This window comes from Bos indicus x Bos taurus, chromosome 16 (genome assembly GCF_003369695.1).
Source record: "Bos indicus x Bos taurus breed Angus x Brahman F1 hybrid chromosome 16, Bos_hybrid_MaternalHap_v2.0, whole genome shotgun sequence".
NCBI classification, from domain to species: Eukaryota; Metazoa; Chordata; class Mammalia; order Artiodactyla; family Bovidae; genus Bos; species Bos indicus x Bos taurus.
In genome coordinates this window covers 79103311-79131079 of record NC_040091.1, presented here as the reverse complement: position 1 = coordinate 79131079, position 27769 = coordinate 79103311, and the positions used below count along the sequence as shown (strand labels likewise).

The 27769-nt window shown below is 50.4% G+C and overlaps 1 protein-coding gene and 1 long non-coding RNA gene across 2 annotated transcripts; one reads left to right on the top strand and one right to left on the bottom strand.

Moving 5' to 3' along the window:
• Window positions 1-361: 361 nt before the first annotated feature.
• KLHL12 (kelch like family member 12) lies at window positions 362-23674 on the bottom strand. The gene is made up of 12 exons (XM_027565839.1): window positions 23567-23674; window positions 21592-21825; window positions 18036-18189; window positions 16780-16997; window positions 12439-12588; window positions 11413-11527; window positions 4785-4891; window positions 3820-4015; window positions 3239-3397; window positions 2833-2931; window positions 2020-2206; window positions 362-1673 (listed from the first exon to the last, which is right to left on the bottom strand). The coding sequence occupies exons 2-12, from the start codon at window positions 21784-21786 to the stop codon at window positions 1547-1549; spliced, it is 1707 nt and encodes a 568-aa protein (XP_027421640.1). The 5' UTR covers window positions 21787-21825; window positions 23567-23674; the 3' UTR covers window positions 362-1546.
• Window positions 23675-23716: 42 nt separating this feature from the next.
• Window positions 23717-24428, top strand: LOC113906979. The gene is made up of 2 exons (XR_003515051.1): window positions 23717-23885; window positions 23985-24428. It is a non-coding gene; the product is annotated as an uncharacterized LOC113906979 (long non-coding RNA).
• The last annotated feature ends 3341 nt before the right edge of the window (window positions 24429-27769 follow it).

Here is a 27769-nt window from a genome sequence, read left to right as displayed (position 1 = left end):
GCATAGCTATTTGTGTCACGTGGCACAAAACCCAAGGAAATGGGAAAAGGACTGGGGCAACTAAAACCCTAAAATTCAAGCGGGTAAAAAACTACCCCAAGATTGCCTCCGCTTTGTTCCCTGTGGTTTCCAAGTCATGTCCAAGTGTGAGGGGAGGCCATGAATATGCCATTCAGATAACCTCGTGCTGATGAGTCTCCGGAGACCTCTGAGCTGTCTAACAGAGACACAGCAGAGTTAGTGGCAAACACACAAGGGAACGGGTCGAAGAGACAAGACCTACAGCAGGTCCCTATGCCTTGTCCCCCAAAATGTCTGGAAGATGGTGCTGGTTTGCCACAAACACAGGCATTTGAGACCATTGTTTTTTGTTTTTTGTTTTTTTAATATTTTCTTAAAAAAATACAAACAAAATGAACTTTAGGTCAATACAACTCAGGGAAAGAGGAAAAAAAGGAATTTCAGAACAAAGGGAAAGTGCATCCTTGTTTAGGTGACCATGTTGTCCCCACACTCCCAATTCTCCGAGCAGGAAGGTCACTGCACAGCACAGGGGAGCCTTGGAAGGAGTTCAGAAGGACAGGCGGACTGAAACTAGCAAATGGATTTCGGTTGTCATTGATTATTCCGTCCTGGGATGAGCAAGATCCAGGCTAAAGGGAGGGAAGGGGTGTTCTAATAAGAAAAGACAACATGTACAAAACACAGCAGTAAAAACGACTCCTTAGCACAAGTGTGCCCTCACAAGAACGAGGGGAGTCATCCGGCGGCTGCCATCCCCGCTCCTCCCCTCCCTCTAAACAGTAAGGGCGGCAACAGCGGAGAAAGCAGTCCTTGATTCAGCAGAAAGCCTTCCTGGGATACAGGCGCGGCGGCAGGCAGGGCAATGGTGAAGTCACAGGAACTTCGGTCTGGGACACTTTTCCTGCACTGCTGCTCAGCTAACACGTGCTGGCTCTGCTGCTCTGTGTCTAGGGCCCCCTCAGCCTTCCACGTGTTGCAGGTTCCCTCACACCCCACCGCATCCAGCTCCCGTCCTGCACTGGACACCCAGTTCCCCAACTCCTGAGGCCCCCGAGGTTTTGACAGAGCTCTTTCCTCGTTTTCCTCCAGAGCTGAACTGTGTTGCCCCTGTTACCTGTAGACTAGGAAAGAGATTTATTCTTGGAAAAGCATGAGAGTTGGTACCCTTCCAACCATCGAGGCTGGATACTGCCCACACCTTGGAGTTCATATTCACCTTAATTCTTCACAGCACACGAGGCACAACTTAAAGGTATATTCTCTGGAGCGCACACTAAGTTAAAGGTGAGGAACAAGTGCCCCCGCGGCCAGGAAGAGAGGAGTCTGGCCGATCATACCCACGCAGGGTGCGGCCTCCGCCCTCGAGTCTGCGGCTCACCCTCCTCGGGGACACCCCCAACGCCAGGGCGTGTCAAATAATCTTAATCAGAGCGGCGGCACTGAGCCTGTAATCCCCTCCCCACACTGAGACAGACATTCTGGAAAGGACCCTTGGTTCTCTGCAAACTGTCTCTTCGCCCAGTCACTTCTCTCGGAGAACACACACGCCGGCGTCGCAGCGCTGAGTTCCCATGGAGGTCACGACCTCCCAGCTGTCGATGATGGGGTCGTAGCACTCAATGCTGCTCAGCAGGGAGTTCCCGTCGTAGCTGAGGGAGAAGGGCGAGCAGTGAGGGAGAAAGGCGCACCTCCACCGGCCCCGCCCCCCGCCCCGCAAAGCCCCGCCCAGCCCCGCCCACACCCCCCCGCCCACACCCCCCCCCCCCCCGCCCCCCAGGCCTCGCCCACGACCTGTCTCAATAGGCTCCGCCCCGCCCTCTCCCCACAAGGTCCCACCCCACAAAGCCCCGGCCCACAAATGCCCCCGCCCAGGCCCCTCCCACATGGCCCCACATTAAGATTGCCATGGGGCCCTCTCTCTGCGGAACCAAACCCTGTCTCCACCACACACGTGCATGAGATCACACGGCCCTGGATGCCAGATTTACCCCTCACCCTGCAATTGCATAAAGTCTCCCCCGAAGCACCGTGGCCCCGACGTAGCACCGCGGGGTGGTCATGCTCGTGACTGTTGTCCAGGAGTCGGTGCGAATGTTGTAGGCTTCCACAGATGAAAGGTGGGCTGTACCATCGAATCCCCCCACCACATAAATATGGTCATTCAGCAGGGCTACCCCTGCACCTGGGGAGGAAAGGGCACAGCAGATGAAGGCTGCTGAGCTGAGGATCTGAATCCTAGAAACAAAACCCTGACTGACGGCTGGGTGAGCCCCAGAGTGGCCGAGGGCCAGACAGCCTGGAGGATCTAGTCCAGCACAGCCACCCACCTGCAACCCTCTTTGCCTGGCCGTCATCTTGCTTTCACTAACTCGGAGCCCAACCCTTGTCATGAGAAAAGGAGTGAAAAAAGAGGAAAAGAGAGGAGAGGGGTTGTGATGGGTCTGGAGCATCTGGTACCCGGAGGCTGGGCTCTCTGTTCCTCTACCCCAGCCTGAGGGCTCAGGAAGACCCCCTTGACTCCTGCACGTGCACACTCCCTCAGGCAGCCCGTGTCACTGCACAGAGCTGGGCTGGAGGCTAGGATGCAGGGAGGGACTCAGGTGCAAAAAGGTAAGGCAAGGAGGCTTTGCTCTCACACTAACCCAGTGAGTCTGGGCTGTCTCATGCCGCTGTATTAGGGGACACAGGCGCTGAGGAGAATGGCCCTGACCCACGCTTCCTAGGTCGCCAGTAAGACAGGCCTGCAGCCCCCTGCCCAGGCAACACCTGACAGCTCCGCCTCCTGCCCCGGGACCTGCCTGGTCTTACCAGAGCGCTTGGTGGCCATTGGTGTGACATTAGCCCAGTGTCCTGTATGGGGGTCATACTTCTCAACTGAGTTTAAGATATTCAAGCCGTCATATCCTCCTGAAAGACAGAATGGGAACCATTCCAGAAAGAATGGTCAGTCCTGATGTTCACTCCCGGCCTGCCTTTCTCAAGGGCCTCACTGATGCTCTTAGTTTCAGCTCTCCCTCAAGGGCTCCAGAGAGAAATCTGACAGCACCGTCTTCTGCTCTCACGGAAAGGAGAATCCCAGTGAGTGAAAACTATATTGGGACAGACCAGGCTTTTAGGGGGAGGAAGTCTATGAGCCAATTCTGGTGAAAGGGACCCCACGCCGAGGCCGCTGCGCTCAGTCGCCCCGCCCCCGCCCTGCCCAGACCCCGCACACCTAGACAGTAGATGACCCCGCTGGCCACCACGAGGCCGGCACCTTCCCTGGCCGTCTGCATGTCGCCCAGCATGCTCCACTGGTCAATGTTCGGGTCATAGCGCTCCATACTGGTGTGGCGCCTGCTTCCATCAAAGCCCCCAGAGACATAGATCATATCTGCTCAGGATGAAGGAGTCACAGGCCGTTAAGAGACTGAGAGGTTTCTAACGACTCCTCTACAAATCTCCCACAACTCTTCCAAATGCCTGGAGCCAAAAACAACTTTTTTTTTAAGGGATAAATCAATTAAGTCTTTCTTAAAGAGGACAGCACAGTTAAGACACGTGAGAACAGAGTAAGATGGAATCTTCAGAAACACTCCCTAGATGGGAATTTGCAAAATTACCACTGGTGCCAGCTGCCTCTCAGCGCGCCGGGACCTGAGTTACCAGCCCCAACGCCACCACTGAGACGCCTGGGAGTGTCTGAAAGCAGAAAGGCGTGACTGACCCCGCCAGCAGCCTCCGCACTTCACAGAGAGGTGTGAACCCCGACCCAGCCACCCCGAAATGCACACGTTGCCCTGTGCACCAGCCTACCTCCCAGGGTGGTGGCTCCAGCCAGGCCGCGCCGGACATTCATCGGCGCCACTGAATACCAGACCCCATCCTCGTCTGCCGTGTAGTCCAGACACTCCACGGAGCTGAGGCGGGAGCGGCCGTCGTAGCCGCCGATCACGTAGATCCGGTCGTGGAGGGACACCGAGGCCACGTAGCGTCTCTTCCGGGTGATGCTCTAGGGTCGGGGGAGAAGAGGCGCCTTTGCCACTTCAGCCAGGCAGGTCTCAGGCCCCATCTTTGTGGTCTTCCTGGGTTTCCCTCCGCACCTTGCTGCTTCACCTGCGGCCGTGAAGCCCTCTGAGCAGCGGTTTATCTGCTGCCTGCCCACTGGACGAAAGCCTCTTGCTCACTGATGCGCTTACCGATGAGTGCCTTCTGTACGTCTATCTCTAAGGCTTCCAGAGGATCTACCGTCCTTCCCTTATCCAGTATCCGATTCCTTCCCGCTCCATAAGCACTGCGCTAAAGACCAACATCCTTCCGTGAAGCAGGAAGAGACTAGTGCACTGCTCCCTAAGAGCAAGGACCCAACGACCTGGAAGGTCATGAGAAATGACCTAAAGACCCCCACGTCTCTCAGTTACTGCACTGAAGCAGAAACCCCAAAGGAGACACAGACCCTGGGTCCCACAGACACCAGCTCAGTCCAGCACAGTTGAGCACCGTGCTCAGGTTAACAGGGCAGGGGCAGGCACCCTGCGAACCGCTCGGGCGGCCGGGGAAGGCGTGGGAATGGCGGCGGCCAGCCGAGTGTAACTGCACACAGGGCTGAAGGTACTCCTGAAGCTGGGTCAGTCAACAACCGACTACTGTAACTGCCTGTTGTCAGGACGCGCTGCTGTGACCAGGCCTCTCCACTCTGAGGACTGGGCTAGTTACCACCCGGAGTCAGGGACTGCGGACATTTAAGCTCTTTCCCTGGGCCTGGTTCCATCACAACTTACTGGCAAAAAGCTCCACTCCTGCGTCTTGGGGTCGTACTTCTCCACCACATCGATGGGAGACTGCTGGCTTCCGAAGCCGCCGACCACCAGAAGCACTTCGTTGGCTCCTGAGGACAAGCGAGGAGAGAGGCCGTTTTCCTGCGCTGCCGGCTGACTGCCCACAAGGACGGGGCAGTGCAGACAGCACTAGGGCGCCTTGCCCCGCGCGGCCAGGAGGAGCCGTCCGAGACGGGAGGCCTCCACAGAGCTGCCCAGCAGCAAACTGCTGCTTCCTGAGAACCCGAATCTCTGCGACGTGAGTTTCCATTAAAGCCCAGAAGGCATGCTTGAACACGCCGTGCGTGCTCAGTCGCCTCGGGTTCTTCGTGACCCCGTGACTGCAGCCCGTGAGGCTCCTCTGTGCATGGGAGAAGCCTGAGCACACCCTACGCCTCATCAACCCATCTATACGGTTCCAGCTGAGCCCACAACAGGCTCTAAGGGTAGGCTGGAGGAGCTCCCTGCCTCTCTCACCCTGTAAAATTCAAAACAGGAATTCTTTGTGATGGCAAAGAATGTTCTCCTAACCTTGGCTCCCAAAATTTGAGAGATGTGGCTTAGGAACCAAATAATAAATTTAAAAATCTTTTCCATGACCTTAATTTTTCCAAATTAGCCAACTCCATGACCACATATCCTGTTAATTCATCAAAACTGCCAGGTAACCGACCATAAGGCTAGACTTTTAAAGGGAGTCTTTTTCTCTACTATCTTACCAAATGAGGCATTTTGATAGCTTCTGTGTCTTCCCCTTTCCCCTAGGGACTTCTCTGGATAATATTCCAATAATGTTTCTTTTGAGAAAACTCCCTGTGTAGCTGCTCTACTGTAGAGAAGTTCGCTGGGGCATTTCAGGACATTCAGGAGAGCATTTAGCTGACCTGGACTGGAAAGATCAAGCGGAGTACCTTTAAACTGACAGGAAACACAGACAAGCCCCCAGGGAAGTCACGGCTGCCACGACTGGCAGGGGAACGACACAAACCGCTCAGCAGGAAGCGTGCCACCATCGCCTGTGGAGAGCCTGTGCCACAAAACTGAAGCTCAATCTTAAATTTTATCAAGACTGATCAAGTCTAGTTTAACCACCAGTTTACAGGAGACACGGGGAACAGAAAACGTGTTAAATAAGACTGCTGGGATGTAGCCAATAAAATCTAGATCATGGGAAATTCAACAAATAAACTGCAAAGGAAAACCAAAGCAGGAGTGAAAAGCCTGTGGATTTTATAGAGACTAGAGAGAGCTATGAACCCAGTGCAACATGTGAGCCTTGTCTGGATCCTGACTGGAGCAGCTGAAGTGTTCAAAAACAAAGAAAAGTAAATTACGGGAAAACTGCGGAAATGTGAACGTGTACTTAAATCTGACGAAGGTAAATAATCAGTTGTATGTTTCATCTTTCAGAGACACACACAAAAGCATAATATAATATGGATGGAATTTTATCCTGTCTGGGATTTGCTTCAGAATACATAGGCTACAGGTCAGTAACTGTTGAAACTGGGTGACAGGTATGGGGGAATTCTTTGATTAATCTGCTTTTATATATGTTTTCTGTTTTCCTTAATAACCCACACAAAAGCCACGGATTTTAACCTCCTCTTATGAGGGGGCACCTCTCTGTGTACTTGCCAAGTAAAGTAGGTAGGCCCTACTCCAAGGTGAGCAGTCACTTCCTTTTCGCAAACAAAGCATTTGAACACAGGGTCCTTTCGCAAGACACTGATTTTATGTTTAAGCTCCTCCAACTGGGGGGCCAGGGTTTTCCTTGGCAGTGCTTTCTCCCATTTACGCCCTTCTCCCCCCAGCAATTCTCTCCCTCTGACGTGCGCATGGGTGGGGAGGCCATGATGACCCCGGAGGGGCAGCTGAGCGAAAACACCCATAGCTGAGGGGTTTCCTATGCTTCACACAGCAAAGCAAACTCCACCACAGAGTAAAGCAAACTCCACCACACGGTAAAGCAAACTCCACTGAGTCAAGCTGTGATGTGCACACCCAGAGGACCAGCTGACTGGCAGGAAGGCTTTTGGTGCAGGCTCCAGCTGGCCCCGGCTCACAGAGGACAGGGTGAGCGTGGGGTCGCTCGGCAGCTCAGGACTCTGAGCACCCGGGCGCCAAGACCACCGGCCCCCGAGCCTCTCTGCCCATTACCGTCCCTGAAAGAGCCTCCGTGCTGGAAGCCTGTCTGCCAAGTGAGTGAACTGATTCACTTCCCACTGCAGCTGGAGTTCATGTCAGTGCCAACAGAGCTTTTGATAAGGGTAAGAAGGCCAGTGTTTTAACACTGAAAACGTAATTTTAGGCAACACTGATGTCTGTTTAGCCTGTGTAGCTTTTTCTATCACAAAGATGATTTCCTTTTAAAAAGTTTAAAAAGCAAGAGCAGGTATGACTGTCGCCCTTACTTGCATATGACCCGCCCTTTGGTTAAAAAGATAAAAAAGTTTTACGTCTTGTGATTATAAAACATGTAATATATAAAGCACATTTTCACTGTTAAAAAGCTTGAAAATAAAAGCATTATGAAAAAACTTTATCTGTAATTCCACCAAGACCCCAAAACATAAGACTGTCTCCTTCCAGTTCTGTTTCTGAATGTCTACACAGCAGAAGTGGGACACATCACAGCACAGCCTGTTTCCATTTCATTTTCTCAAGATATTAACAAAAGCCTTTATGATTTAATATTTTAGGCATTTCAGGAGCTGCTAATTGGATTATAAATAATCACATAGAATCCTGTGATAAACGTCCATGAATATGAGACATTTCCCTGTTTCTTTAACATGGAAATGAGAGCACTGCCTCGTGAAGAACGTGAACCTTAAAGAATCTTTTGATCTATAAGACAGGTGAGACAAACTACATTCCCACCAACACTTAAAGGTGCCAATCCATTCTACTTTCTGTAGCACTGCATATTTTCTCTGATACTTCGATAGGCAAGAAATTGTATTTATTGTATTATTTATCACTAATAAGACTTTATTAGCAGTTAGGCTGAACTTCTCCCCTTATATTTAACAGGCCTCTCTGGCTGTGAACCATACACTCAAGTCTCTAGTGTTTTTGTCTTATGTGCTTTTTTTTTTTTTTTTTTTTAGTTCTTTGCAAAGTACTTTAACCCTTTGCTGTGGCTGTAGTGAATTTATTTTCCTAGCTGACCATTACAATGTGGTACATGATTTTTATTTGGTCAAAAACACTGGCCTTTTCAATTTCTTCTATTGCATTGTGCCTGGAAGTCTTCCTCCCTCAGAACAATTCCCAAGGGTCTCACTGTCTTTGGACCCTGAACTGGGACCATTATTCCAGCAGTCTGCCTACTGTGAAGGAGAACTGGGGAAACAGCTGAGCAGAAGGAAGCCTGTTAGTTCTCTGCCAACCAATGGGGGCCTGTCAAGCTGGACTTCCACGTTTACGAGGAGGAAAACGTGTCTAAGACACATGACGAGAACTGTGTGTGCAGGCACACTGCTGACACCGAGGCCTCCCAGCAGTGCCTGGTCACCGCTGTTTTTGGGGGAACGCCCATGCCCTGGGGTGCGTTGCTGGAGGGAAGAGCAGACAGGCGGCAGGAACGCCAAGGACGCGTTCAGGACCTGCATTTCCACCTGCACAGGAAAGGAGCCAGTGACAAGGCAGGAGCTGCAGTTTGCATTACACCTCTGGTGAGAGTAAGAGGTAAGGGTGGTAAGGAAAACAGAACCCCACGTGTAGGATGGGGCATGCTCCGCTCACTCCTGTGCATTTCACTGCCCTGTGCTGTGTGCAGAAGGGCCATCGTCCTGGTAACTGGCTCAGCAGCCTCCCGAAGGGGCCGGCAGAGCACAGGGCGGCTGGCACGGTTCATGCTAAGGTGGAAACACAGAGATGCTAAATTAAGAACCCAGCTGGGAATATTTTCATTATTTCCTTCCTAGGACTTCTGAAAAAAGGACCTCAGCACCATGCGGGCGTGCAGAATCACATTCTTACCCCTCCAGGGCAGGACAACAAGCAAGTTCTTTAAGCCACAGAGGTTTTCTGCTGCCTGTTCAAACAAGGTCAGGAACTGACCTCTAAACCACCTCTGGGCTGGTTCACACAGAGTGTCACTGTAGCGCCACTTAATGAGCAATTATGAACTGGCTGGGGCACTTTTGGCTCTACAAAAAGGAAACATATCTTCTGTATTGGAAAGAACTCTAGTGACTGACTTAACTCCTCTGACGTGCAGCTGGTGGTAATCCAGAGGCGCTGAAGGACTTGTCCGGGTTCAGACAGTGAGTTACTAGAGTAAGTGACGGAGCTGGGAGCAGGAACCAAAGCAAGGGGAATGTCCTGTCTCCGAGCGCCAGGTTCCTGGCACCACCTCACTGGCTCAGCTGGTATTTAGAGAATACTTATTTGTTATTTTCTGTGTAACCACAAGCGTATGGTAATAACACAGAGGTATGGAAACAAAGCCTTAGTAGTTAATATCCCCCTGCGATCTCACTTTATTAAGAGGTTAGTGCTTATCCTGTATACACACCCTTTTCTGTGCTCAGGTAAACACACACACCCGGAAGTCTTGCTGCTTCCTCTCCCCTTACTCAGTGTACACAATTAAGTCCGTGAATCTGACTCAACGCCTTTTAAGTTTCCTGACGTCCCACGGTACAGCCATGCTGTAATTCAACCAGCCACTCCCCTTTACTTGGCGTGCAGGCTGTACTCAATTTCTTTCTCCATATCAGCAATTTGCGGTAAACATTCTTATGTCTGTGTCTGGACTCTTACACGCTTACGTCTATACTGTACACTGCTTCACAGGACACTCCCAAGGTGGGACACAGGGTGTGCACCTCGTCCAGACCTCCGGGTGAAGCACCTTTCGGGCGCCCAGCATTCCCTCTCACAGGGTGCTCTGGGCGCTGCCTGTTTGCTCCTGTGCCCCGTTCTACGAGGTCACTGCTCCCCCGTTCTACGAGGTCACTGCTCCCCCGTTCTACGAGGTCACTGCTCCCCCGTTCTACGAGGTCACTGCTCTTTTTCTTGTTGCCACGCAGGGTTCTTTTTATAGTAGAAATACTAACCTTTTGTCGTATGTATCGAGTGTATTTTCTCCCAGTCCACCAGTCCATGTCTTTGCCTTTTGCCATCAATTAAAAAAAACAAAAAAAAACAAACCTGATGCAGTCAAGTAACCATGAAGGGCTCTAAGTTTTCCTATTTTAGTTAAAAGGGGACAGAGGGAAGGGAGGCTGCTGTCTCATGGATACAGAGCGTTAGTTCTGCAAGATGAAAACGGTTCTGGACGTGGGAGCTGTATGACGGTATTTAACACTGAAATGTATCCAAGATGGAAAGACGGTGAATTTTACGTTGTGTGTATTTATCAAAATAGAAAAAAAGGCCACCCAGAATACAGATATTTTCCTATAATTTCTTCTAATATTCTCATGATTTTTCACTCGGTCCTTCAATCTTTTTCAAAAATTTTCTTTTTATATTTTTTCCATGTATCTCATGCTGATTATAAATCTCTGTATACAACATGAGACACAAGCCACATTTTGTCATCTCCCAGGGATCAACAGAACGGCATCCCTTTAAAAACAAAACAACAAAAAGCAGCATCTCTGCGTGGTGGAATCACAGATGACTCGTTTACTTTTTTGCTTCTCTTTGTTTCTAAAATTTCTATAGACCTATTAATTCTGCCATTAGAATGAGATAAATCACTCTACTTATATCTATGAATGAAAGGCTTAATTATCAATTAACACCCAGCACGAATGAGGCCACAGTCAGATAAGAGTAAAAACAGGAAATAATAACAACAAAACACCACCTCATGTATACAGAGTAATTTATAAGCTGCCAAACGCTTAGGCTCCTGGGACAGCGAGCGGGAATCGAGGGCACACGTGAGCACAGACCGCGCACCAGGTGGAGCACCAGGCATCTTCCACGCACGGTCTCATCTGGCCTCCTCGTTTCAGAGGCCGAGGCGTCAGCTCAGGCCAGTGGAGGCCAGCCAGCGGCTGCCGGGACCCGAGCCCAGGCCTGTCCACTGAGGTGACAGCCTCCGGAGGCGGCACGCACTCCCTTTCACAGCAACCTGCAAGGCTGGAGCTGTGAGGACCCTTGTTTCACAGATGCGGCGATGGACCCAGAGGGGTTAAGTTTCCTGCCAAAGTTCACACCCCCGGTGAGTGGTAATCGCGGGTGAGTACCGCCGTCTGGCTCGGCTCCGGGCCCTCGCCCGCTGCACAGCACCGCCTCCGACCTCCCGGACCCCTGCCTCACCCACAAGGCTTCCTCCTTGCCTCCTCTCCACCCAGAGGAGGGAGGCGCAGGGCCGCAGATGGTTCACTGACTGCACAGCATCTGAGAGAGCTCTAACCCACAGGCCCCCAATACGCTGAAATACAGCTGGGACTTACACCGCCTAACACTTGACATTTGTAAAGTGCTTTCCCCCCGTATCTCCTCTTACCCTCCCAACAGCCACATGAACTAGAAGGGACGATGCCCTTGGTTTCTAGGAACTCAAGGTCAGGGTGGCAGAGGGCCTTGCTCCAGATGGCACAACGAACACGAGACGCCAGCTTACCCAGCCGCGCCCGCGTCCGGGGCCCCTGCATCTGAGTGCGCAGCTCAGGTCTCAGGTGAAACTTCTTGGCTTCGTCAACGAGGTCCCTGCACTGCAAGCTGCAGCGGATGAAAGGCTGCAACAGCGGGAGGAGAGTGAGCGCGGGGGCCTCAGCAGGGCTGCCGGCAGGGCTGAGGCCGTGGGCTTCCGGAAATGAGTTTAAAAAGGTTTGTTTTGAATAGACGTCACATGGTTCAAAGGTAGGTGAGGGTACGTGAATGGACCATAGGAAGAAGTTACACAAACGAGACCGAGTTTGAGAGATGACACTAAGCAGCTGGCAAGCCCCCTGATGCCAACGACTGGAGAGGCGTGTCTGTGATGAACTTTCAGAGACGGGCTGGGCCAGCCTCACCCACGCTTTACAGATTGGTGGTCTCCAGGGTGGTCCCGGTGGCTCCTGGAGAAAGTCAGGAAACGCCCCACAGGGAACTGAGGCTGAAGAAATGCTTGTAAACAAACACGACAGGAGCCAAGCTGATGTGAAACATCACACTGCTTTCAAGCTGACCTTTCCAGAGTCAAAAATAGAGAGACTTGACAAGGAAAGTGTCTTTTCCAAAGCAATTTGAAACAAATTTTTTTTTTTTGCTCTTTTTTGCCTTGCATTTTTTAAAATTTATTTTTAATTGAAAGATAACTGCTTTACATGAATCAGTCATAGGTTTACCTATGTCCCCTCTCATGGAACAAATTTTTTTTGGAATAATTTTTTAAATGGAGAAAGGGACAAAACTTATCATCCAGTACTGCTATGCAAAATAATGAGGGGCTTGCAAAACAAAAGGACAACAAAGAGCAAAATTAAATGAAGCCACAGATTCTCGTTTCTGCTGGGAGCCCGACTTGCCCGGTGACCGCCTGCAGACCCTGCACTGTGCACGTCCCGGGCAGACCGGGACAGGCTCCGGGGGTGCTTTGCCTCTAGGGGAACCAGTTCTGGGTGCAGGACGTGAAGCTGCAGAGACGCCCGTCCTGGCGACTCACCTCAGTGTCTATGACGTCTGTGATGTAGCGGGGGGTCAGCAGGGGCATCCGGACATACTGCAGCAGGTCCGGCAAGGACCCCTCCCGCTCCTTCTTGGCGTGCTTCACCCAGCTGATCACAGCCTCGAAGACCGGCTCTTCAGAATCCACCTGCAGGCGCGGGACACGTTGTGGGGGAGCTCTGGAGCCATCTTCCGTTCCCCTCCCCCCAGTCACTCCCATCTCCCAGAAAGAGCCAGGCTCTTGGGGAAACAATCGTTTCAGACACAACTTGCTAAGATCATGAGAAGAGTTATAGTCAGATTGGGTGAAAAACATCTAAGAGAGAGGGTACTTAATAGACCATCAGTCACAAATCAGCTTTTAATTCAGAATTTTCTCCATTCCTAAATTTTTTCCGGTCATTTCTGAAACTTTAGTAGGCAAAAGGGGAAGCTGCTGCTCTATTCAAAGCTGGCTCTCAGGACACATTTATTCACAGTGCTGTTTAAGGACGTCCAGCCTTGCTCCCCAACTCCTCAGCCAGGCCTGTGAGCAGGAACTTCCCTTCAAACAACGCAAGGAACGTGGAGTCTGCAAAGCATCATCAATGAGCACCTGAGCGACCACGCTGCACAGTGCCGTGCGATCTGAGACGATACATAGAATTAATCTTTTGGGGGACTGAGGTCTGAGCTACATGTGACAGGCGGGATATGAAACCTTGTCCCTGGACGAGCACTCGGTACAGTGAGCACCGGGACTCACAAGACCGACACCCGAGGACCAGGCCCCGGAGTCTGCCTGTCCTGAGGTCCTCTCAGAGTGTGACAGCGCCCAGAGAGAGGAGCTGTTCTGGGGACTTCTCCCAAGAACTGAAAGGACAGAAAATGCTTCCGAACGTTCATTCATTTGATGGATTTACCTAACACCTACTAAGTGCCAGGAACTGTTCTGGAGGGACAAATCAGACACGAACCTTCCTCTTAAAGTGGGGAGATAACTTAAGTCAGAAAAACAAACAATCCCACTTTGTTATTATGTATCAAACGGGAAAAGTCCAGGGGCTGGAGACAGACTGACTTGAACTTGAGATTTCTTTACGCAGACTGGCGGGACAGGGAAGGCCTTCCTGTAGGAGCCGTAGGTTTCCACCTGGCGGAGGGGCAGCAGTTAGCCTTGGCAGATAGGAAGCGCCTGCAGAAGCCCTACAACCACACTGTCCAAAACAGCAGGCACGAGCCCCGCGTGCTCTGGCGTCTACATCAATTCACGCGGAGCTAAAACGAAACATCCCGCTTCAGGAATCCCCTGGCGGTCCAGTGGTTGGGACGGCGCTTCAGCTGCCGGGAGCTGGTTCGATCCCTGGTCTGGGAACTGGGATCCTGCAAGCCTCGCGGTGCAGCTAGGGAAAACAAACTCAGCTTCTCAGTCCCACGAGCCGCACTTTACAAGTGCTCAAGGCCGCCAGTGCTTGGGGTCAGTGAACTGGCCAGCACGGACACAGGGCCTTCCCATTTTCACAGAACGTTCTACTGGACAGCCTGGGAAACGACAGAGCCTGGTGTGGCGGGATGAGCGAGGGAGGCGACGGAAAAGGTCAAGCTGGAGAAGCAAACCCTGACCCAGAAGACTGGATTTTTCTCCAAACCGTGAAAAGGCGTCTAGCAGGTAAGTGACGGGACCACACTGATGTTTCGTAAAGTTACTCTGATGACCACGGAGGATGGTTTAGAAGGGCTGCGTGCTGGGAGCCCAGACGGGGCTACCCTGGGCCCAACAGGCAGAAGGCGGCGAGGCGGAGACAATGGCAGAGCTGACAGGCTTCGCACACTGAGCGTACAGGGGCTCAGGCGAGCCCAGGCTGCCGAGGGACCAGGCGCAGGGGAGGGTGCAGAAGAGTGGCTGTGATTTTTTAAATGAACTTCGGCTTTGGCAAGGATGACGGGCTCAGAGTTCTGAACAGCTGAGTGCTGGACTCTGACACGTTCTAGGTTTCAATGAAATACATCCATTGAAAATGGGGTTTTTCCGTCATAAGCAGAGATCCTTGACCTTAGTAAAGACGGAGTAAACAAGCATTGCAGAGAAACAGCTAAACCGAGAGAACCCCCAACATTAATGCTTCACTACAGAGAAAATTTCTCTGCAATAAGTTTTCACAGAGAATTCTTTTTATGACATTAGAACAGCCCTACGTACTGAGTACAACTATTTTCGGCATTTTATGGGAGAGGAATCTGAAGATGAGTGGTTAGGAACACTTGCCCCACAGCCACTCCAGAGCGACTCTGAAGCCCGTGCTGCTTTACGCACATGACACCCACCCCGCTGCCTCAGGTGCTATTGTTTTACGTGGCGCAGAGGCGGCGTTAGTTAGCAACACGGTCAGACATCTGGCCTGTGCTTCTGGCTGGCACATGAAAGAGAAAAAAATGTCATTTGCTGAAAAAAGCAAAGGCCATTCTTGCCAGATACTTGAGGAAGATGGTACAGAAGAGTTAGTCCTGGCTTCTGAAGAGGCTAGCTCCCTGCCCTCCCCGCTCCAGCCAGCTTTATTCACAGTCTCCACTGCTCTCGAACGAAGGCTCCCTGATCCGGTCACGCAGAAACAAACTAGGGGCAGCCAGCTCCCTGCCCCGTGGTTGCCAGAACGGTCGGGAGGCGAGGGCGGCCGAGTCCTGCCCCTTGAGCCATGTGTGGGTGATGACTCATCTCGGAAACTGGAGATGGTTCTGAGAATTAATAACACTTTAAAATGCCAAGAATGGTACCGTGAGAATGGAAACCCCAGGGTACAAGGCTTTTGGTCCATCTTGTCCATAACCGGATCCCCAGCCCAGAACTGCTCTGGGCACACAGGGAGAACTCAATAAATACTTGATAAATGAGCCAGGAGTTGGTTACTTTGTGATTGTTCGCAGTGAAGCTTACGTCTGCGGGGCCCCTTCTACCATCAGTCTGGCGTCCCGTGCGAGGACCCAGCTCCCCCGAGCCCCACAGGTGAGCACAGGCGAGAACAGGTCACAGACACTCGGCCCCAAAGCCCTTGCAGGAGCAGCGTCCTAGGCAGACGTGAAGCACACGTGAACCGGGTCAGAAACAAGGGTGTGGACGTGCCCCAGTCAAGCTCCCTCAGAAAAGTCACCTGGCAGAGGCGCCAACACAAAGCTGGGTGAACGCTGACAGGAGATATACTGAAGACTTGCTGTTACATGAAAATCCTAGTTTTAACAAAGTAAATCAGCTTACTGAATATGCGTACTAAATATATTACAGACTTTCTTTAAGTAACAAATTCCTTTTCTAGCATTTAGAGGATCAAACTTTCCTTCCAATATATTAATACCTCTTGTTTATACTGAGGTGCCATGAACTTCTGGGATCCAGTCATCTACAGTCATTTTTCATTGTTATCTGAGGACAGTGAGAGAGAGAGAGAGGAAGTCTCAGCTTCCCTAGAGGATCCTCCCTGAGGATCGCCGTCTCCTCAGCGGGGGAAGCAAAGCCCCCAGAAGGACTCCTCCCCGAGAACGAGGCTCTGCTGGGTGCTTCCAGAAGCTAACGGAAGAGCTGGGCCGCCAAGGTGGCTGCCGGCCTCAGCAACACGATGGCCCTGCTGCACACACTCGGGGTCCCGTCTAGGTACACACCTACACCAGCCCCCAAGCTCCCCGCTGCGGGGTGGCGTCCCTGGACACGGGGCGCAGGCTGGAGGGACGCCACCGCCGCCCAACTCGGCCAGCAGAGCCCGCCACGCCCAGAGGTGCCGACCACTGCGTCCTCCTTGCGGTCTCCAGCCTTCTGTTCGGTCCTCCTGATCCACCTCCTCTACCATCTCATCTAGACCCAGAAGCTTCCTCTTCTTTCTTCTTCCTTACTCTGAACAGGCTCGTGATTCTCCCGACACTCTGTCAGCACTTGCGTCTTTTCGTTTGTCTCCACTACAACACTGTGAATCCCCTGAAAACAAGACTGTGCCTTGCTCTCTCTCAGCTCCCCAGCACCCAGGGCATGAGTGCTGCACGGGAGACATTCTCAGTGCATGTTTCAAAACAAGTTGAACGGGTAACAAGAGACGTATCCTAAAAAAATCTACCTAACTTCCCATTTCTGCTTATTCCATACTGTTTAATAGTGACTCTTAACCACTGGGACCACAGATTTCATTGAGGAAGAAGTGAACTCCCTCCCATAAACATGCAAATACATTTGGCATATAACTTCAGGGACACGTGCTCAAACCTTAGCACTAATGTGGACACCTGACCAAAAGCCCTGCTATAGAAGCATAGTAGCTCCATCTTGCCTTTTGGTCTTTGGCCCAGTCCTGAAGAGAGCGGATGCCAAGCAGGTAGGTACCTGAATCTCATCGCACTTGATGAGCTTTTCCACCTCTCCTTGGCTGAGAAGAATGAACTCTTCATGCTGCACCACTTCAGGAAAATGCTTCTGGCTAAAAACCTCAGCTGCTTGCATCAGGTCAACACAGTTGTGAGTCTCAGCAAAGTCCCGGATGCCCAGGCAGTTGGAAGGGTCCAGCTGGCTTTCCAAGAACTCACAGCAGGCTTGCTTCACGCCTAGACAGACACAGACAGGGGTCCTGAGGACACTTGGCGGGGGACAGGCCTCAGTCCCTGGGTCACAACCTCTCCGAGTGGGATCAGAGGGACCCTGGCTCAATGCCTAAGAATCAGTTTAGAAATGTCATTCTTTGGGAATGCAAATCCTGTTTCTGTCTTACGTGCTCTGCAGCCTTCAGCAAGGCCTTTATAAATGTGTGCTGCAGCCTTAAAGCAAGTGCAGCAGAAGGAACTGTGTTTATGGACACCGCCACAGTTACAGACACGCCTGTAAAACTCCTGGGCGCCAATGGACACCGCCACAGTTACAGACACGCCTGTAAAACTCCTGGGCGCCATGCTACAGAACCAACTGTCACTGAGCACAATGCACCTAATCCCTCCTCCACACAAGGACTTACTGAAAGACGCCAAAGAAGGACAGACAGGAGGGGCTGGTAACACTCTCCCATTTCTCTAACTGAAAAGCTCCGAGTGTAGCATTCATTCAGAGCTGGGCACTAATGCAAAGGCCTCGCACTCCTTCGGTCGTGTTCTAAAGGCTGAAGCTAACAGAAGCAGATCCGGAGGTCAGCGCAAGTCGGCACCTGAAGGGGCACCATCGCCAGTGCTGTGAAAACCTTCCACTTTCACTTCTGTGGGTCAACTTCAACGTTTAATAGATCATTTTTATGGTTCAGAAGGTTAAAGGGCCCCTGTGAGTGGTCCCCCAGCCACCTCACCCACCTGGGCACCTGCTGTAGCACCCCTCCATGGAGGCCATGACTTGTAACTGTGTCTCATGCCCCCCACAGGACGGCTGTGCACAAAGACGGAAGGAAAGGCCTCTACTAGCCCCTCCTGCATGTTTTTACAAACAGAAAGCACGTGCTCTCTTTACTAAAGAGCCAGAGACGAACACCTGGAGGCTCCTCTACACTGCGACAAAACCTCAGCTTCTCAGCCATGGGCATTAGCCCCGAGGCCCACGGTGCCCCCACTCCCACGACCTGGAACGCCGCGGGCCGCTGTGGGCACACGCCTCCACAGCCGTACCTTTCAGCTGGAGCAGGCAGGCTGCGGGCAGCAGCTCCTGGACATTCTCCACAGTCACGTGCACAGTCTCCGTGTACACAAAGTCCAGCAGGATTTCCATGGTCGAGGCGGTTAAACCCTGAATATCTACGTACGGTTTCCCCTTCTCTGAGAGCTGAAAGTGAAAAGGGCATGCGATCATGGCGGTTGCAATTACACGAGGTTAAGGCAGAGGCTCGCATCCGAGCACGTGAAAGGATCTAACGATATTAACTGCATACACGTCTTTAACAAAAAAAGGCCGTCTATTTTGATTTGTGCAAAGGAAATACAGCATATATTTGCAGCCTTTCAAATGGGGGAGCTATGTGCAAGCCAAGAGCACACAGAGGTGACACCTTCTGAGAACATCACTTTTACTTGTGAATAATTTAACATGCTGCCCTCGTATTAAAACAAACGCAGACATGGAACACAACCAAAAGTCCCATGAGCCACTGGCGTCCACGGGCTTTTCAGATGAAACGTGAACTTCGCTGGTTCCGGCTGCAGACCCTCCAGAATGAGCCAGCACCGCCCACCTGTCCTGAGACTGCACGCTGGCCACCTTGAGGGCGTTCCACTGTAGCACTGAAGACAGCTGGATTGTTTGATACTTCCTCCAATACTGGGTTGATTCTCTCTGGGGATTACTGAATTACTGGCAGTACATTCAATCTAGACTATATCCTTGGGGCTATGAGTATAGTTGAGGCCAAATAAGCATAGAAAATGGTTTGTCTACGGTGGAAATCTTCAGCTTTACAGGACAGTAACTATCTGAAAACTGGTTACCTTATGCAAGTTTTACTAGATCTTAGTTTAGAAATTTCAACTACTTACAAAACTCCAGTGCACGTCCATTATAAACTAAACATCTTTATCAACTCTGATTCCTTCTCAGTCCAGAGTAATAATCAAAAAGCATTCTCTAACAAAGCCAAGAATAAGATAAATCCCCCAAACCAAAAAATGTCACCAATACATTATTTTGGAAAAACATTTTACTAACTGTAAGTATTTACGAACAGAAATATATAAGTACATTCATGTTAGGAGTTTCTTAGTCAGTAACCTATATTCCCATTAGCCAAATAGTTTAAATATGTAAATGAGTTTACTATCTAAGAACTTACAGCAACTGCAGTAGTTCACATTAATACTCGCTTTACAATTTTGCAGAGTGCCTCTCACTTATTATTTCATCTGATGGTCACAGCAGCCTGGTAAGGCTATTAGGTCTGATGTCACGGCCATTTAACACACAAAGGGTCTGAGCTTCAGAGAAACAGCACGACTTAACCTAGGTCTTCACTATTAATAACAAGCGACAGATTGAAGCCAGGCCTCCTGCCTCACCCTGTGCTATTTCAGTGGCACCGCATTTATGGAGAAATTTAGAGCTGGAAGAGAATGAAGACACCACCAAGTTTAATCATTCTGTTCTACAGACAACCTAGTGAGGTTAGATGGTCGTTAGGGTTCACACAGAATTTCTAAGAGGACCGAACCTAAAATCCAGGTCTCTAGACCCTTCTGTTTAAATCATTTAGTGTTAAAAACAAATTCAAGGGTATAGAGACCAGTCTGGAGATTCTTAAAAGACTAGAAATAAGAGTCCCACATGATTCAGAAACACTGCTCCTGAGCATATTTCCAGAAAAGACGAAACCTTTAATTTGAAAACACACATGCACTCCAGTGTTCACAGCAGCACTGCTTAGAATAGCCAAGACAGGAAGCAGCCTAAACGCCCATCAGCGGGTGAGTGAAGAAGACGCGGTATATGTGTGGGGGACACACACACACAAGGGGAACATTACTCAGTCATAAAGAGTCATAAAAATAATGCCATCTGCAGCAACATGGAAGGACCTAGAGGTTACCACACTTAATACTAAGTTAGGTAAGTCAGACAGAGTGAGACAGACGAGGGACAAAGTGAAATTAAGAGGAACGAAATTCCAATTCCACAATAAATGAGTCCCAGGGATGAAACGCACAGGGTGGGGAGTCAGTCGGTAATACTGAAATAACTCTGAAGAGGGACAGACGGTAACTAGACTTGTGATCATCTTATGTTGTATCGGATTACCACGCTGTGACCTCAAACGCAGTACTGCAGGTCAATTACACTTCAGTTGAGAAAGACGCGAACCATTCACCATTCTCTTGCCTGATGTCAGTTTTTAAAGGAAGACTACAAAATCCTGGTGAGAAAAAAATGAAAAGGGAGTTCTTTTTCAGATGTGCAGAGAAAGAGTGAAGCCAGGACGCACACCGTGTGACGAGTCCTCCGTGTTTCCTGCTGGCAGCCGGGTGACACTGTCCTGGCCCAGTTGAACACCAGCGCTCTGGTGCTCACCGGCAGACACTGTGGGGGGCAGTACAGGACCGCATCTGCAAGGGCACCTCACACAGGGTCCACTGGGGCAAATGTCAGGCTTCCACATTCTCCCTGCCAGCCACGGGCTGAGCACCGGCTCAGCATCACATACGGCTCTGGCTTTATGATGCAAACATCAAAGTTAGAATCAAGTTAAGTTTCTGGAGAAGGGAATGGCAAACCAAGTTAACTTAGGATTAAATCCTCTCTACCACTCACAAGCTGTAAGGCATTTCGTACCTGAGACCTTACTTCCTCACGTGTAGAGTGAGATGGTAGCAGCCGCCCCTGGGGTGAGTGGGACAGGCAATCGTCTAACACAGCATCTGGCCCCAGCCGGCGACTGTTGTCATCACGACATGATCACCATGACGAGGTATGTCAGGCTTATGTACAAGTACTGATAGATGACATAATCGAGACAATTTATTTAAAATAAAAAATCAGACTTGCAGTCCTGGAAGCTGAGAGCGCTGTCCTCTGCTAGCTCTCCGCGACCCTCGTGGCTCAGCAGCTCCTCCACACGCTGGGTGTCTTGCCAGGCAACCACTGCGGCAGCCTGTTTCCTAACACTGTGCGAGCACCACCTTTTTTCTTGCCAGGCCAGCCTGTCCCTAATTCCCTGGTTAAGGGCTTGTGCTCCCAAGTTGGCATCTTTCTGGTGATGTTTCGTGTGCCCACACAGCCAGGCACCAGTCCTCTGCCACCCACCTGTGGCTGCACGAACGCTCCCCTGGGAGAAGGAAGAAGACTGCTCTTCCTCTTTGCTTCCCTCCTCCCTCTTCCCCTGTACTCTTTAAAATGTTAAACTTTAGAAGAAAGAAAATAGGAAAACGAATAAAACACTGGTAAGGAAAACCCAGTAGCTGACACCTGTGTTTGCTACACGTTGGACGTTGCTCTAAGCATGTCACGTGTAAGTTTCTCAGGTAATTGTCACAATAACCACGAGAATGTGTCCTACTGCTATTCCTCATTCTGAAATGAGAAAACTAACGTGCAAATGGCAGATGGTATCCACAGTCTGCCGCTGAACACCAGACTACAGAGATTCACAATTATATAGAACTTCCACTGTCTCATCAGTGAAATGAGATGCCTACAAGGTGACGTGTGTGGGCTCCACTTGTGAGGAGATGGTTCGCCACGTACCTCACTGGTGAACATGGCGCAGAAGTAATCACTGCAGGCAGCCAGCACGATCCGGTGGGCGGGGAAGTCCTTCTGCTCCACTCTCAGCGTCACATCACAGAGGGTGTTGCTCTTCCTGAGGGAGTTCATGGAGTTGAGGATGGATTTAGCATGAGTATTTGTCATTATGTCTTTGGGAGCCATAATGCCTCTCATCAAGCAATATGGAGAGAGAATGAAAGGGATCCTTGGATTCTGTAAGTACAAGAAACAAAACCAATGAGCATATATGAAAGCCTGGGGACACTAAACATATTCAGTTAGCTTTACAAATGAAGGCGGCGCCATCAGACTCAAACATCCACAAGCAGAGCACACTCCCTTCCTGGCATTACCAACACAAGCCAGACATTAATCCCCCTGAGCAAATCTCATCTCTCCTCCCTCTGAATTCCCCTTGTCATGGAGTGCCCAAAGCACCTGACAGGATTGTCAACACTCTGCTGTAAGTAGAAAGAAACTATTCCTTTCTCACCTATCTTCACAAGGCTGCTCTCTCTCATGGTAAAAATCAGAAGATACAATTTCTTAAAGGCGTGATGTCACTATTTTTAATACCTAAAGGAAATTAAGTAGCTGAATGTTTATAGAGGGTGGGGACCCAGTTTTATATATGTATTTTCTCTCCTAGCAAGTGTATAATAAATGTTCATTAACAGAATGCAAGAAAGGAACTGTGCCTTCAACGTAGAGCAAAAGGCCAGTATCAGTGACAATAAACTTTTTCTAAAGAAACACCCAATTATTTATGATGACTTCCAACTACATTTGGGTTTCTTCTTAAAATGAAACTTCAAACGAGGACCCAATGCATGCCTGCATGCTAAGTCACTCCAGTCATGTCTGACACTTTGTGACCTTATGGACTGTAGTCCACCATGATCCTCTGTCCATGGGGATTCTCTAGGCAAGAATACTGGAGTGGGATGCCATTATCCCTCTCCAGAGGATCCAACACCTACACTGAATAATGGAGACCATGCAAGCTTAAGCTACTGACGTTCTACAGAAAGGTCTCCCTACTCTAATTATTAAGAGTAATATTCATTCATCAATATTAACAAATTAATATTTGTAGTAATTCTTCTATACTACGAGAGAATTACTGGGATAGAAAACCTATCAAAACTCTACTACTAATTTTATGGCCACAGCCAGTCACTTGTAAAGTTCACTTGTACGCATAAATTAAATGAACTCAACAACAGGCTACACGTTAAAAAATTAATAGAAGTAATTTCTTGATTTTTGACAAGCTTCAGTTATTATTATTTTATTTTTGTTTATTTGCTTCAAGGACAATTTCTGGGAAATGAAATTGGAAGGTTACTAAGAGTCTGTCGTATGTGGAATCTGTAAGGATCCAAGAAAATTAAATCAAACTATGCTTTTCAAAAATCCAGAACTCACAACCATAGTTTTATACGAAAAGGGAAAACGAGACCCTAAATTCTCATCTACTCCTGTTTATAGGTAGCATACTATTCTTTAAGCGCTCCAATCACTCTACAGGATCCATTTTACAGAAAAAGAGGTGGCTCATGCAGGCATAAGATGATCTCCAGAAAGACTTTCCTTCCGTCAACTTCGTTTCAACTCTGGAGACTGAGAAAGGCCCGCACGGACGCCGCTATACGGTGAGGACCTTGGGGCGGCGGGTCGGAGCCGGCTCTGTCTGTCAGACAGACACGGCCCCAGCGTGCGGCTGCCCCCTCCCGGGGTCCCCGGCCGCGCTCCGCCCCAGGGCACCTGGTCCGGGGCCCCCTCGAGCTCCCCGCTGGAGGGGCCGCCTCCCGGCGGGCGACAACAGCAGCGGCGCCCCGCTCCCCGACAGCCTGCAGAAGGAGGTCGCGGCGCTCGACGCCTGGAGGCCCCCGCCCGCCCTGAGGGGACGACGGCGGGTGAGGGCGCCGGATGCCGCCCCCGGGCCACTCACCTGTGCTCCGGCCCGCCGAGCGGGCGCGGGGCGAGCGGACGGCCGGGGAGGTGCCCAAGCGCCGCCGCCCGGACCCGGAGGCTCCGGCGCCGCGCCCGCGGCCGCGCGCCGTGATGACGTCACGTCTGCGCGCGTCACGTGCGGCACCGCTGTCACGTGACCTCGGGCGCCGCGGGCGGGCCTGGGTGGAGCGGGTGGACGCCGCGCGCAGGGGGCGCGGGCCCCGGCACGTGTGCGGCCCGCGGCAAAGACTCCCTGAGACCACAGACCCTGGGGCCTCAAGGCGCGGCGACCCGAGAGGAGTGCGGAGGTTTCCAAGGTAGGGAGCTGGCCGCAGGGCGCGTTTCACCTGACGCGTTCAGGCGCCCTCTCACGTCGAGAAAACCCACCGAGCCGCCCCGTTTCCTCCCGTCTATAGTCCGCAGTGGCCCTTTCGGGCCGACCATCGCTGTGATGAGAATCCCGAAGCCCCGCGACCACGGACCTCGGCGTTCTCTGCGTCACAGTTGGGCCTGTGGCCACCGCCGCGCGATTCTCTGTTGCTTGCCCTCCGAGACAGTTACGTGGAAGGGGCCCTGGAAGCGGGACTCCGCCAGGGAGACTGCGAAGGACCTTAGACGTCCCGGGGGTCCTCAGGCCCCTGTCCGCTTCTGCTGCCTTTCACAGCTGCTGGGTGCTGAGCGTTCTGCTAGAAATTTTGCTTCTGATTGGTTTTGGCGCACTTATCTCAGCGCCTGCGAAGGGAATGAGGCCCCTTGATACTGTGCCTGTGAAGGTTTAAACCAGCTGTGCTTGAGTGTACCGTTTTCCTCTGTGGCGCCTTTGATTCTTCAGGGATAATAAAACTATGGCCAAACGGGTAGCAGTCTGACAGTCTAATTTTGTGTAGTGTTTCCATCTCTCGTGTAGTATCTCTGATCTAAAATTCTCTTGATTTCCACATTTCTGAGCGCAGGATTGATACAGGTTTTATTGGGGGCATTTTGTAAAAGTTCACCTGAATGATGAATGCAGATATCCTTTAACAGCGATTTTTGGGGTATATCTACCCGCTGTATATTCTCACACACATGAAAAAGGATGTGTGTTCAAGGTGGTTTGTGGATTGGATTGGGGGCTGTTTCAGTGACGTGTGGTGCATCCATACAATTCAATACCACAAAGTTGTGAACAGTGTACACTTTGCCATTAGTTGTGTAGAAGGGTTGGGAAAGATATAGTCATATTTGCCAGTATATGTATAAAAATTGCAGTTGGAAAGATACAAAGTACAGTAGCAACAGAAATTTCTTTGGAGAGAGGAACTGGTTGTCTGGGAGACAGGGTGGGAGAGATTTTCTCCTCTACATATTTATGTGCCTTTTAAATTTTAGTCGTGTGGACTTAATGTATGTATAATTTAAAAATAATCCCTTGTCTTCTGGGTGCAGAACAGTATCTAGATGCTTTAATGATATTGCCTAATTCCTGGCTGCAAAACTAAGAGTTTTTCCAAGTATGAGAAGGAACTGAATAAAAGAGGCTTTGGTTTAGAAAAAGTCCTCTCCTTTTCCAGAGAAGTAAAAGATGGAGAAACTGCCAGCAAGAAAGCCAACACACCAAGGGGACTAGTCAGGCTTCTCCTGTTTTCTTCGAGGGTACAGCCCTAACATGTTTTGAGTCAAGTCACAGGGACACCATCCTCATGTGAGAATATTTCTAAACTTTGGATATCTGATTTGGTACCCTGCAGCCCAAACTGATTCTGAGTTCTTAGATCCATTGCTGGAGGGCTGTGTCTGGATGAGGTGAGTGGATCAGTCAGGTTCCACACATTGCCCTGCCTTTGTGTTTGGACTCCTGGGATGACTCTGGGTGTTGACAGCTACTGAAGGGTTTCAGTAAGGGAAACATGGATGTGCTGTAGAGCTCTACTACATCAAGTACATCGAATGTGGTCAAATCTTGAAACCAGTTAGGCAGAGTGCACTGCATTTTTGTGCCATCAGAGCATGGCAGACAGGAGAATGTGCCTCATAATTATGAAATGTAATCACAGCAGGGCCCCAGCTGCTGCTTTGAAATTCATCGTGAGTTTGCTCCCAGCCCTAGCTCATGCCCCCAAGGGCTGGTTCCTGGTCCTGACTGAAGATAAGGCAGACACTGAGGAAGACACTTTCTGGGGAGATGGGACTCCTTTGTCAGCAGATTTTGGGTCAAGGACTTCTCCAAACACAGGGCGTTGCTGAACCTTTCTTAGATTGCAAGGCAGCAGATGTTCTACAACTCAGAGAAGGCGATGGCACCCCAGCCCAGTACTCTTGCCTGGAAAATCCTATGGACGGAGGAGCCTGGTAGGCTGCAGTCCATGAGGTCGCTGAGTGTTGGACACGACTGAATGACTTCACTTTCACTTTTCATTTTGATGCACTGGAGAAGGAAATGGCAACCCACTCCAGTGTTCTTGCCTGGAGAATCCCAGGGACGGGGGAGCCTGGTGGGCTGCCATCTATGGGGTCACACAGAGTCGGACACGACTGAAGTGACTTAGCAGCAGCAGCAGCAGCAGATGTTCTACAACTAGAGATTAATTACTCTTCCCTAATTGTTTACCTGATTGGAAGAGGGTAGAGTCAGTCTTAGCTTTTATTCTTGGCCTTTCTTTAACCAGAACTCATCACTGTTTCTCTCATCATTTTTCTCCTATAGTGCCCTCAACAAATATTTAGGGAATGAATGAACCATAGCATGCAGTTAGAGAAAGAAGGTAATACCTGCTGCTGGTAGCAGAGTTGGTGAAGGCAAGGCTGGACTGTCAAATCAGGATTTTTAAATGACCCAAGGCTTTGAAACCTGGGGTTTAAGTCAGATCTGAACCTGGATTCAGATACTCTGATCCTGCCAACTTTTTTTCATCTGTGGAATGGGATACTACTACCTACTATTAAGGGTTAAAAATAAAAACACAAAATGACATATGGAAAGTGCAGAGGATTTCCCTGGTGGCCCAGTGGAGAGGAATCCGCTTGTCAATGCAGAAGACACAGGTTCGATGCCTGCTCCGGGAAGACCCCACAGACCACAGAGCAGCTGAGCCCCTGCACCACAACTACTGAGCCTGCGCTCTAGAGCCCGGGGGTCGCAACTGCTGAAGCCTGTGCGCCCAGAGCTTGTACTCTGCAGCTCTGTACTCTTCTGGTTTGGGAGAAGCCCCCAAACCAGCAGCCCATGCGATGAAGAGTAGCCCCCGCTTGCTGCAACAAGAGAAAGCCTGCACATGGCAACAAAGACCCAGCAGAGCCAAACATAAAGTACAAAGAAGATGCTCAGCAGATGTCCCCACTTAGACCCTTTCCCTGGTCCTGTCCACCAGCAATGAGGAAACATACACGGGGCCTCACCAACAACAGCTGTGGGTCTCTGTTTCCTCAAGTACAACACGGATGGAGCTGGGCCAGATGTGGTCCTTTCTGTACCAGTGGACGCCTCCGGGGGCCAGACAGGCGGCTGCCCTGCTGGGGAGGGCTGAGGGTGAGCCTGAGAGGCAGCCCTCTCTAACGACTCGGCTGCCATCGGGCTGAGGTGGGCTGCTTCCACCGTGCAGCCCACAGCGCAGCCGTGAATGTTTGCAGCCTGCAGGTCAGCAGTTCGAGACTTCTGCACTCAGTTAATTCTGTGCATTTTTGAACAGCACGTCAGTGCAGTCACACCAGACGTGGTATCTCTAAGTAGCCCTGCTCCCTTCTCCTAATCTTGAGATTCAGCCTCATTGTCCTTACTGTAACTAGCTTTCATTGCTGAACTGTTTCATAAGAATAAACCAAGATTTAGTTTTCCACTCAACAGTTCTGGACATTTGGCTTGTCTGCAGTATGTTGCTACTACATACAGCTACAGTGAAACAAGCTAAGTTTCTCAAGGGTAACTTTTTTAAAATGTGAGTTGTGACCCACTGATGAGTTATGAAACAACTTAATGAGTCAGAACCAGCATTAAAAAAATTTTTTTAAGCATCCTCTGTGCTGGAAGCACTGGAGTGGCTTAACCACTGACTGCCAGGGAAGTCTCCCAGCATTTTTAAACAAAGTAACTAGGACAGATACCAGATGCAGCTCACGCTGTAGTGTTGTTTCGTATGTTTGAATGTTGTAACCTGTGTATACTCCACACATCCAAAGTGGTCCTATGGATGGTTCCCCAGCAGCATCTGGTCAGATCCACATC